The sequence below is a fragment of the Ostrinia nubilalis genome, chromosome 12, assembly GCF_963855985.1.
Source record: "Ostrinia nubilalis chromosome 12, ilOstNubi1.1, whole genome shotgun sequence".
Lineage (NCBI taxonomy): Eukaryota > Metazoa > Arthropoda > Insecta > Lepidoptera > Crambidae > Ostrinia > Ostrinia nubilalis.
The window spans coordinates 613,370-625,773 of NC_087099.1; the positions used below are offsets into that span (position 1 = coordinate 613,370).

At 36.9% G+C, this 12,404-nt stretch overlaps 2 protein-coding genes across 2 annotated transcripts; both read right to left on the reverse strand.

The window, feature by feature from the left end:
• Window positions 1-4,225: 4,225 nt before the first annotated feature.
• Window positions 4,226-7,076, reverse strand: LOC135076446 (facilitated trehalose transporter Tret1-like). Its single transcript, XM_063970914.1, has 3 exons — window positions 6,831-7,076; window positions 5,679-5,817; window positions 4,226-5,579 (listed from the first exon to the last, which is right to left on the reverse strand). The coding sequence occupies exons 1-3, from the start codon at window positions 6,927-6,929 to the stop codon at window positions 4,306-4,308; spliced, it is 1,512 nt and encodes a 503-aa protein (XP_063826984.1). The 5' UTR covers window positions 6,930-7,076; the 3' UTR covers window positions 4,226-4,305.
• Window positions 7,077-7,323: 247 nt separating this feature from the next.
• LOC135076447 (facilitated trehalose transporter Tret1-2 homolog) lies at window positions 7,324-9,883 on the reverse strand. Its single transcript, XM_063970915.1, has 3 exons — window positions 9,608-9,883; window positions 9,169-9,301; window positions 7,324-8,752 (listed from the first exon to the last, which is right to left on the reverse strand). The coding sequence occupies exons 1-3, from the start codon at window positions 9,674-9,676 to the stop codon at window positions 7,464-7,466; spliced, it is 1,491 nt and encodes a 496-aa protein (XP_063826985.1). The 5' UTR covers window positions 9,677-9,883; the 3' UTR covers window positions 7,324-7,463.
• Window positions 9,884-12,404: the final 2,521 nt, after the last annotated feature.

Genomic DNA, 12,404 nt, shown 5'->3' on the forward strand with positions numbered 1-12,404 from the left:
GATACTTATAGGTCTCAGTTTCGGAGAGAGATTTGAGTGTCATTGTCTCAGAAAGTTGTAAATTCGGAGAATTCACAACTTTTCCCCGCTCTACATGTAAGACCGCACCCTTGTCTACACCGAACTCCATCCTGATGGCGTTGCTAAATACCTGTGTTGTTTTTAGCAACTTCACCAGGTCTTGTCGTTTTGGTGCGAACAACTTGAGATCATCCATGTAGAGCAGGTGACTAATGACCTCACCCCCTCTTCGAAGCTGATAACCAAGCCCTGAATCCTTTAACAGAGTGCTAAGAGGATTCAGTGCTAGGCAGAACCATAAGGGACTCAAACTGTCACCCTGGAAAATGCCTCGCTCAATCCTTATGAAGTTCAATGGATCAGGAGACCTCTCACCACCACCTGGCTGCCGAAGGACTGTAGTCCACTGCCCCATGCATGAGCGTAAAAAGGATCTCAGAGTTGCATCAACCTTATACAACTCTAAAATCCTCTCCAGCCATGAATGAGGCACCGAATCATAGGCCTTCTTATAGTCAATCCAGGCAGCAGAGGGAGCTTTCCTGCTCCGCCGAACTTGTTGGCTAATGGTCATGTCTATGAGGAGGAGCTCTTTAGTACCACGAGACCCAACCTTACATCCATTCTGAGCAGGGGCCAAAATATTGTTCGCGACAATAATAATATGTGTGTTAATTTTTGTGGTCAGAATAGATGTAAGGAGCTTGTAGATGGTAGGCAAGCATGTGATTGGTCTGTAATTTTTTGGGTCCATGGTACTACCAGATTTGTAGAGCAAGGTGGTGACACCGGTAGTCATGAAGGCTGGAAGGGACCCGAGCTCGAGGGCTTCTTGAAATTGTGTTGCTAAGCGGTCATGTGAGCATCGAATCCATTTAATCCAAAAGTTGTGCAATCCGTCCGGTCCAGGGCTCTTCCAGTTCTGGGCCGTACTGATTGCACTACTAACGTCTTCGGGGTCTATAACAATAGACCCCATAGATTCGATGGACTCACATTCACGCTCAATTACACGCATCCAATCACCCTCCGTATGTTCAACGGGCATCGACCAAATGCCACGCCAGAAATCAATCATGGTATTGACATCTGGCAGCTGCCCGTTGCTCACACGTTGATCAGATCCCTCCCATCCCCGGTACACCCTCCTCTGGTCACTTTGGAAGACGCGATTTTGCCAGTATCTGTTCACGCGTTCTTTATAGCGACGAATACGGTTTGCCCATGCATAGACTTTTTGCTTTAGGTAGTCAATGCGTTCTGTGAAACATGCCATGTAGTCCTGAGGTAGAACGCCAGTCCCAGCAAAGGCTTGTGCCACAAAACGCATGACTCGGGGGCGATTATTGCCCCTTCTAAAACAAATTAGCTTTGCAATGAGAGTTCTGAATGCATTAATACGCCGTTCGATCCGTATTTGCCACGCGGGTGTCATCCCGGCAGGACGCGCTGCTCTGTCCGGGTCCGGGAACTGGACACCAGCAACACGACAAACCGCAATGGCACCACAATATAGGATCGAGTGGGTATCAAATAAATTTGCGCTAGTCTGCATATACGGGATTAACAATGCATTCAGAGCTCCCATTAACGCCAAATTACGTCTATGAGTGGGTAAACGCGGTAGTCGAGGCCTTAAATCTGTCGTGAACCGATACTGACCAATAGCGTCCTCCAAAGCCCTCCTCAATCGCTCACTCACCTGGTTACTTACACTACTCGGCAAATCCCCCTCATCAACACCAGAGGCTACCCCCGCCGCTTGTGGTGTCGATGGCGACACCGTAGGCGACGCCGGGGCAGGGGGCTCCGACATTAAGAGGGGGGTTGTCCGAGTAGGCATCGCCTCCAGGCGGAGTCGATCAAGTACAGACTGGTCCAACAGCCTGCACCGTTGAATAGCCCGCACTTGATCCGATAATCGTTGGGCAGAAACGGTGATGGTCGGCTCAAGGTTCTGAAACAAAGGTAGGATCCGATCACGATACGCAGTCAGGACGGTTCCCCCTTCTGTAGCCCCATAATAGGCGCGCATGCAGTTCTCTTATTATTATTATTATATGTAAATATATTTTATCTCAGCATTAATGCTGGTAAGAGTTAGACCAGATACGGGCCAAGCCAAGTATCTGATCCATAGATTTATGAAATACCACCTGTTACATTAACAGTTGGTTTATTATTATTATGTTTGTACGCTTTGGAGCTCACGGGTCAAAAGTGGCCCGGTCCTTTATAAGGCTTGCGTGGGGATACAGATCCAACACGTAGAGGCCGTTTTAAGCGCAAAATAATCGACAAAAGTGAAAGTGGTGCACATGCTGGATCTAGTCTCTGACTATATCATGGGTATTATTTTTTTTATTATTAAAAAAAATTATCATTAGTGCCATTTTGTTTGAGAAGTCTACATGATTACCTAGACGAACATGCAGATTTTACTTTCTTCTATAATATCTAGTTATTCGAACGTGTAAATGGAAGTCGATATAATATTCGACTTCTGGGTGCTAACATAAAGGTAGCGGGTTTTCTTAGGCTTGAATACTTACGCATTACTTATTTACGTTTGTGACAGTTTTATTGGTGTTAGACTTCAAGAGCCGTCCACATAGACGATGTTTTCCCAGTTTTCCACATAGACGCAAAAGGACAACTTATCATGATATGAAGCACAATATTTGTACAATTTCATTTGACACTCAGATAATTCAAACCTGCTTAGAATATTGACTTGTCGGCCGTTAGGTGCCGTTTATGAAAAAAATAAAGAAGTACTTAACCATTTATATTCGGGTAGTTGTTATTAGTAGTTTGTTGTTTAGAAGTTCCTACCCTAATCATCATAATTATTGGCTTAGAAAAATAAAATGTAGGGAGGAATAAATGGAAAATAAACGATCATTGACCCCACATCACTGACAACACGGACGAAGAAATCATTAGGGGATATTTTTAATTAAGGCTATCTCTTAACGAAGTCCCAAAACCCCTTCAGAAGCTTGGATCTTAGCGAAAGCTTTCAGTCGATTGTGCGAGTGAGAAGACTCACTTTTGATCTTCCGGCTATATTGTATACCTAAGTTACTTGAATTTAATTCGGAATTGGTAAAACAACAATTTCAATGTATGTCGTCCTGCTCTCTCTAATTATTTTTTTACGATTAGGAAAGTATTATTAAATATTTTATTGAACTTTCTCAATGCTGGGTTAAGGTCTGATACCAATACAAGCCAAACCTTAGTAGGTACTTTTAAAAAGTTCTATTTAGTTAGGTCTATTGTTTTTTATTTGAGTTTCTGTCACTTCTCCAGCGAGGAAACCATTACGTATACTTACATTTCAATGATCCGATTTCATGCGAGGTTGTTGACCGATAAGTGGCTCCCAACGCCTCCTCAGTTCAAATTGGCTGCGATTGCCGCAATCTGTAGCTTTTGTCACCAAATCGATGGGTACTTTTAGCTACAATTCGAGTACAGCCTACATAAAAGAGGGTGAGCACAAAACTGTTCAGTTTTTAAAACTTTCTTCTAACAGCTGTTTTCCATATAACAATATCGTGCCTCGAGCAAATAGGTCTACTGAGTTATCATTATAAAGTTAACATCATGGCTTACCGTCAGTGGAGACTTAGATCAAGCAGACTTAATTTCAAAAATCTACGATCTGATAATAATTATACACATTTTGTGTATAATTATCAGATCAAAATTATTAACGAACCCGTGGTTGATCCAAAATTAACTTGCTCTACAGGCCCGGTGTTAGGTAAATGGGTAGGTATATGAGCCGACACTAGCGCATGTTAACATGGGCATATAAATGGTATGGTGAAGTCAGAAAATTGATATCTTCATTTTAATTACCTATTTTAATTTTCATACAAATCGGATATTATAAAATTTATTTTGTATGAAAATTAAAAAAAAAATGATGATATCAAATTTCTGACTTCACCATACCATTTATATGCCCATGTTAACATGGGCTAGTGTCGGCTCATATACCCATTTACTTAACATCCTGTATAATAAAGCTAAACCAGTTCTAATCTAACAATATGATAATTTTCTTTCAATCGATCGCGTAGTGCCTCTTGTTTCGAAATTTAAGTAAATTAGTCACATTGTAATTACTTACTTACCTAATGAATAAAAGTGCAATAACCTTATCAGAATGAGCATAAATTAAAGAAAAACATTCTTTCAAATGTTTTATTCGTATTTAATGTGCAAATGACTTCAAGGAGCAATTTAGTTGATCGTTGTTGAGCTAAATTGTTAAGTTTTAGGTGCTGTATTTTGTAAGAGTTTGATTTCTGCCATTTCTTCTTTCGGTTCCTCAAATAGAGCTGCTATCTCGTATAAACTTTTATCTTTCGTTTCAGGTAGATATTTATATGCCAGCATAATACACACAGAACAACTAACACCAAACGCCAAAAAAGATCCGTGAATATCGAAATATTTAAACATTAATGGTGCAGTTTTTATTATCACGCCATAATACGTGGTGCAAAGTGCAGCCGACACAGATACACTAAAACTTCTAGCCGTCATCGGTACTAACTCTCCCGTTATGGTAGTCACCATGATGGCAGGACCACAGCATATTGCCAGAGAATAGCCTACTAGTAAAACAGTTATGACGTATGGGTTTTCCGATATAACAGATAGTTTGGCTAGAAACAAATAAATAGCCATGGAAAATAAAAAGCCCACACCTATTGTCGAGGTCGCAAATAGCATCGTCCGCCGAGGAAGGACCCTGGACGCGGCGCTCCCGGCGTACATGCCAAGCACGCTGGCACCATCTAGCAGTAGCACGCCGACGTGCGCGGACGCCTCGCCGCCGGTCAGCTTCTTCATCAGCTCGATGGCGTACACGGCGCACGCCAACTTGCCTGACAAATGATAAATCAAAAACACCAGCGAGCTGATTGCGATTGGCTTATAAAACCCTGGTTGCCGTATTATCTTCACGTAATTGAAAAAATACTTTTGTATGAAAATTTTCGGTTTTTTATCTTGTATTCTCTTTTTAAGTTTAAATATCAGATCGCTTAATTCTTTTTCTGCGTTTTCGTCTTCCCCTTTTAATAATCTGTGAGTGAATATACACTCGTCAAATTTGCTATTAAAAGCCAACCAGTAAGGGGATTCCGGCAGGAAATAGGAGCTTATGAAGCAGCTTAACGAAATAATGATCCCAACTAAGCCGATATATTTAAAATGGGAGAATATACCGACAACATTTGCAGTCCAAATTCCCCAAAAAAAAGTTGCACATTTGAGAGTAAGAAAGATTCCACGGTATTTTGTAGATGAATATTCTGTGAATATCAACGGGAAGACTGTAAACGCTGCCCCAGTTACATTCCCGTATAGCATTTGGCTGTAGAACACGTGTATGGCGGTGGTGCTGAAGTAGAGGAATGCAGATGCCACAAACGTGATGGCCGATGTGACGAGCATTGTTTTCTGTCGCCCAAAGAAGTGTGCGGTAAATGTATAAATAAAAGAGAAACAGGCTCCTGAGAAGCCGACTACTGAACCTGGAAAAGAATAAAACATGATACATCCTTCTTGAGTAAGTAGGACCTACCACTAAATCTCAAAATAAGTAACATGACCCAAAACATGATTGAACTCACCGATCCAAGAATGCATAGACTCGCTGACAGCGCTAGTCGAGTTAGCCTCCCTTATAAGCTGAGGAATAACTACTGTGGGAGTCCCAACGGTAAAACCGGAAACGAAAAATAGACCCCATAGTGTAAAGCAGACGTTGATCTGAAAATAAATTTACATTTTATGAAACTTTTTTTTACCCAATCGATATTCATTAAGATAATAAAAGGTAAGCCTATCATCCATCCATTCATTCGTTAGACTGCAACTGTAATTCTACTTACGTTATAAAGCTGATTTTTATATTATAGTATTTAGACAACAATTAGATGTTGTTTTATCATCAGCCAGAGAGTTTTGACACCTGATGTTATGTGAGATGCAGTTTATATGGCTGGCTAAGCAATGCAATCGTACAGGAGGGTACAAGGAAGAGGGGCACCCACATTAGGTAACACAGAGTCGTTCAGGAGAGTGCCAGGAAGAGGTGCAGCAACCGCAGTTAAGGAACGGCTGGGACGAACAAGGATTAGCGAATCCAACTCGTGAGCCTTGACAGGAATACGCTGGTTGAGGCGACTCTTTACAAGGCTTGGGAGCCTACGGGCACAACTACGGGTGACGAGCTATTGGACGTGGAGAGGGTCATTAATTATACACATATTTTCTACTTTGCCGAACATTTGCACGAGAACGATTTGTCCAAAACATATGAATTTGGTCTTATTTAATGCAGGATTAAATGCCCTTCAACCGTCAGGAAGACCACTTTTCTATAGGGTAAGTCCTTTACGCGGTATAACCGGAAAACCTAAAAAGCGCCCCTTTCGGGGGCCCCCACCACTTAAGCACAACTCCGTCGAAGTCGAAAACCTAGGAAATCAAATCAAATCAAATCACTTTATTTGTAAAAATGTGGGTAAAAATGATGACAATTAATATGGAAAAAAAGCACAAACACATTTACCATTACTGGCATACAAATATTTTATGGTATCGAATTAATATTAAAATGTCAAATTATAATATAAGTCAATAAAATAAGAACAGAAAGTCTTAATGGGCAACCAATGAAGCCATTAAAGCAATAAAATCTTTTGCAGGAATTATTTCCGATTTGAAATCATTCAGATCTTGAGGTCAATGCTTGAAGTAAAATACAAAAAAGTACTTACCTGTCTCAAGAACGGGGTCCACTTTAGTTTTGTACACCATAGATTTGTATTTTTGTCCCCTATTTCCATTTTGAATTGGACACAAACAATTTTTTTCATCTACATTTAAAGGCGCAGAAATAGATTTAGAATAATGTTCAATGAAGTAGGTATGTTCAGAAGCCAATTCGTTTTTATACTGATGACATCATTCCTTAGGTTTTAACGATCTTAAAATGAATAAAAAATAGGTAGAGTCACGATAACTACATCAATTTAAAAATACCTCATTTGGGTATCATTTCGATAAAACCATGTTTTCTTCTGAATTTCTGTTTTCACCAGCCAATACTAGTAGTATTCTACAATAGTAACGTCCAATTATTATCATTCAATTGACCTTGACAAGGAAGGTGTAGTGCGGGTGAGTCCGTACAAATTCAAGTCTAAAATCTCAATAATGTATTTTTTTTAGATTTATTTAACTTACTAGATGTTACCTATATATATACATTATGAGCAATAATATTAGTAAGCATAATTATTCTTAATATTAAAAAATAACAAGTTCGTTTTCGACAAAAAAGGTAAAAATACTTATCAGCATATAATTATAATACATTGTACAAAAATCATTTCTCTTATCTTATTTACCTATTTTCTAGCAATCAACATTGGAGTGCCACTAGTCTCTAAAATAGTTATATCAGCATTTTCTTCGGTTTTATTTACAAATAGAGCCGCTATTTCATACAAACTTTTACCTTTAGTTTCAGGCAGATACTTATAAACAAGTATAAGACATACTGAACAGCTGATACCAAACATCAAAAAAGTTCCGTGAATACCAAAGTAGCTGAACATTAACAATGAAAGTTTTGCTATTGTTCTTGAAAGTACGTAATATATTACACAGCAAAAGCAAACGCAGAAATTCCTAGCCTTCATTGGTATCAACTCTCCAAAAATGGTAAGCGATAAAATCATTGGACCGCAACACACTGCCAACGAGTAGCCAATTAACAACACTGTAATTATGTATGAGTTTTGTGGTAAAACAGCTAATTTTACAAGATATAAATATAGAGAAATCATGAATAGAAATATGACGCTAATGCTTGAATTAACTAGTAACATGGTGCGTCTTTTAAGAAATCTTGATGTGACACAACCAATATACATGCCCACGATAGTAATACCATCTAAAATCAACACCGCCACATAAGTTTCTGTTTGGCTGCTAGTCAATTGTCTCATTAATTCAACCGCGTAAATTGCACAAATTAATTTTCCTGAAAAGTCATACAATAAAAATACAAGAATACTTAGTGCAAGTGGCTTACGAACTTCAGGTAGTTTCATGATCTTAAAGTACTTTTGAATCAATGATCTAATACTTTTTTTTGAAGTTTCCTTTCGTCCCCTTTGCTTTTGCATAGACAACAAATCATGCAATTCTTTTTCTGTTTCATCGGAATTTCCTTTTAACAAGCGATGAGTCAGCATACTCTCTTCATATTTACCATGAGATGCCAACCAGTAAGGAGATTCTGGCAAAATGAACGAATTAACAAAAGCATAGGTGGAGATCACTATCCCAAGCAGCCCAATATATTTGAAGTGTGTAAATATTCCAATTGCATTTGCTATCCATATCCCCCAAAACAATGTCGCTGATTTCAGAGTATAAAAAAGTCCACGATATTTTATAGAGGAACATTCACTTAATATCATTGGTAATATTGTCATACTCGCCGTAAGTAAGTTTCCGTACATCAACTGACTGACAAGTATGTGAACAGCATTGTAACTGAAGAACACCAAAGTAGATGCAGCAATCATGAGCATCGCAATAAAATGTAAGGCCTTCTTTCGTCCATAATAGTGTGCTGGGTAGCTCAAAATAAGAATATGTATCGGTGATGATAAGCCATTTACGGAATCTGAAAATGAAAATATAAAATTGTTATGGATTTAAAAAGTAACAAGTTATTGAAGTGGTGAACTGAAACACAAGTCACGAAGGAAATAATAATTCAAAACAAAAATACTTGAAGTTTAATTTTGCATAGGTAAGCTATCCGGCCCATGCCGGACACTATGAATCACAAAGTGTCGAGTTGAGGAGTAGGAAAAATTACCAGACGACTAGGGGATCATCTCAGTCATGAAATAATTTTAATGAAAGGAATATCCAACCCATTTACAACGAGTTAATGAAAAAGCGCAAAACCTCAGACACGACACCCTAACTTAATTTTATTAAAACAGAATTATGTTAATACACTCGATTCTGAAAAACTAATTTCAGGTTTTGCGCTTTTTCATTAACACTTTGTATAGGCCAGGAGGTACTTACTGATCCAAGATATCATACTGTCACTCACAGCCGTAGAGTTGTCTCTGGACAAGTGGGCACGAGCCACGGTGGGGGTACCCAAAAACAACCCAGAAACGAAATAGAGACTACATAATGTAAAAAACATTTGGATCTGAAATGAAAATACTTAATTCTACAATTTCATTCTGAAATGAAAATATTATATTTTGACTGTTAAAAATATAAAATATAACTATTTAATATCTCTTTTTCACGGAAATTTGTAAATGTCATTAATTGAATAAATACATATTTAGTCAAAGACATTGAAATTATTTACATAACCATTATTAGAAAGCAATTTACACATAATTATTTTGAAACTAATAAATTGTTAATCCGATTTCTATTTGTATAAATAATTAGTACTCTGTTTTTAATATGCATTTCCTTCTTTAAAAATAAATCTATTCTATACCTGTCTTAAAAATGGAGTCCACATTATTTTTCTGGGATTTTTGGCATCACTTATGAATTCTTGGTCCATTTTTTCTCAAAAACTACAGGTCCTGTGTCTTGTTTGCCGCGTTATGAACAAAAGAGCATGTTTACTAAGATGTCTCGTCTGAGATCTGGATCGACATGGTTAATTCGTTATGACATGGTCTGTTTTGTATTGTTTCAAAACAATAGTATTTTGTATCAAATATTACAATCACGTGAAACTAGAAAAGAGGCACTGGTTTTAGGTGTAAGCAAGGATCTAAAATAGAAATACTGACTTATCGGCCTATGCCAAATTAATGAATTATTTAAATTAATGATAATTACATACAGACATTCAAAGTAGTGTATTTTACGTATGTATCACTTTCTGTATTTGTTCTTTGCTTATTCCAATTAAGCTAGCTCAGACATGAGGGTGACCTCAGTATCACCTTCTTCTTCCACAAAGAAGAATAAATATTTGTAACAAATTTTAAATAAACAACTTGAAAAATCAAACTGCCTAGGGCGGGAATTGAACCCACGACCTTTCGCTTGCCGGGCGACTGCTTTTCCAACTGAGCCACTTAGACACTGGATGAACCAATATATGAACAACATAATACGAAATATGCAAATAGAAACCATAACCTAAGGGTATTTCAAACTTCTTGTAAGAAACACGAGGTAGAAAAGTCGTACTAAACGTAAGAACCATATTATTGGACATAGTGTATCACCATCATTCAGTTCACTAGTACTGTTTTTTTCTTTACTGAACAAGGGTACTTTAGTTAATCGAAAAGAAAACAACGTTTATTTTACATTCAATAAGTTTATTTAATTTCAATGCTGTATCACATAGTTCATTTGACTAAAATATTGCAATTGTAAAAACAACTATTTTCACACTCTTCTTCAAACTATGTCAATGCATTTTTGTACCTAGTATACGAGTATAATATTAGTCACAGGTGAACGTTGTCTGCATAAATAATTTTTATTTCTTTATGTTTTACGAATCCAATAACATTTTGAAATACCAAGTGTTGTCGCCATTTTCAAACTCGTGTAAAAATTGCCTTGATATTTTGACATTACCCAGTTTTTAAGTAGGTGTATATAACTTTGAAAAATATGATTCTAGAAAATACCTTTGATAATTTCATCAGGAACTTTTAGTAAACTTAGTAGTAGCTCAATAGGATAGTTTTACACGAGTGATGACGACCACTAATGGTTGTTACTAGCCAATGATGTGTCGTAATGAAACGCTAATTAGTATATTACTGCCCGTTTTCACCATCAATCCCTAATTTTTAAGTGACCCCCATGTAAACAAAATTCATATTATTTGTTACCATAGGGGTCACTTAAAAATTAGGGATTGATGGTGAAAACGGGCATAAGTATTTTCCCTTCATTTGACAAATATTTTTTGACTGTAGGTTACATAAAACGTGATGCTAAGTAAATTGAATTTTGCATTCTATGATGTGAGTAAGCAATAAAACTAATTGTACAATTAGGTAGCTGTAACGCAATATACACACAAATGTAAGAGACTACATTATCACGCTTTCATTACGTGCGCGTGCCTAGAAAATAATAGTGTCAGTAAATATTATTCAAACTGGACTAAATGTTTTAGGATGGATCAAAAATGGTTTTTAATTGTATGAGCTTGCTGAACCCTAAATTCCCGGTCAGCTTGTCATGTAACTGGTGTATAGCATGACTCAGACATAAATAGGTATTCAGCCAGGTTTAATAAGAGCTCATAAATAACAATCGGTTAAATAATACATGGCTAGGTTCTAAGATGTCAATCTGTTAACTTTTGCCTGAAGTTACAACTTATTTCATGGGTTATTTGATAAGGACAGTGTCTACAAACAATCTATATTTTTTAATATCTTATTACGGAACTAATAGTTGATAATAATGAGGGATTGTTTAATTACTAAAACCAATCCTTCAATCTTTTCCCAAAAAGAGATTACATTAATGTTTCCTCTTAGCATCGCCATGGTGCCCATGGTCTAGTTTGACTTTCTCGAACCTTAGACCTTATTGCATCATAAGTAATTTAGAGCCTAATATCAAGGACATGCCCCATGAAAATGGGAAAAAATTACCAACAATATTCGCTAGCAGCAGCTTTTATAATCAGATGGTCAGCTTGTTGAGAAGCCACTGAAAATTGTGCTGAATCCATTTAATCCTTCAAGCTCCGCGAATCTAGACACAATCAATTGTTATGACATTAATTAATGCCGTCTGGGACTCAATCGGTTAACAGCACTATTTTTATACAGGATGCAATGAATAGCCTAGGAATACTTGAACTATTATAATCAGTAGAAAATTCCGTTTCAGAAAATTTACTTACACCCTGCATAATATCATCATCATGATGATGAACAGGGCGGACTCTACAAAATCGCAAAGTAATAAAAATGGACTTAAAATAATTCGTGAAATCAACACACGAATACATTAAATTTCATTATTAAACATTTAAAAAAACTGATTGCAAACAATACACGATCTTGTAGATAAATTAATGACCCAAATCATACGGCAGAATTAAGTTCTTCATATTTTGACACAACAATCTAACGATTTGTTACACATAAGAATATTCAAATTATTTTACTACAAAATTACAACTAATAAGGAATTAATTTATTGCATCTACGTTTCAAATTTTACTATAATTTTCTAGAATTAACCGCTAATTTATTTAATATAATGTAAGATGTTTTAAATAGTTCGTAAAGGAAAAA

Coding starts and splice junctions, on each gene's coding strand:
- LOC135076447 (XM_063970915.1), bottom strand. CDS start 9,676: ATGGACCAAGAATTCATAAGTGATGCCAAAAATCCCAGAAAAATAATG. Junction 9,302..9,607: donor GGACTCCATTTTTAAGACAG/GTATAGAATAGA, acceptor TTTTCATTTCAG/ATCCAAATGTTTTTTACATT. Junction 8,753..9,168: donor CAGTATGATATCTTGGATCA/GTAAGTACCTCC, acceptor TTTCATTTTCAG/ATTCCGTAAATGGCTTATCA.
- LOC135076446 (XM_063970914.1), bottom strand. CDS start 6,929: ATGAAAAAAATTGTTTGTGTCCAATTCAAAATGGAAATAGGGGACAAA. Junction 5,818..6,830: donor GGACCCCGTTCTTGAGACAG/GTAAGTACTTTT, acceptor ATTTATTTTCAG/ATCAACGTCTGCTTTACACT. Junction 5,580..5,678: donor GTCTATGCATTCTTGGATCG/GTGAGTTCAATC, acceptor ATTCTTTTCCAG/GTTCAGTAGTCGGCTTCTCA.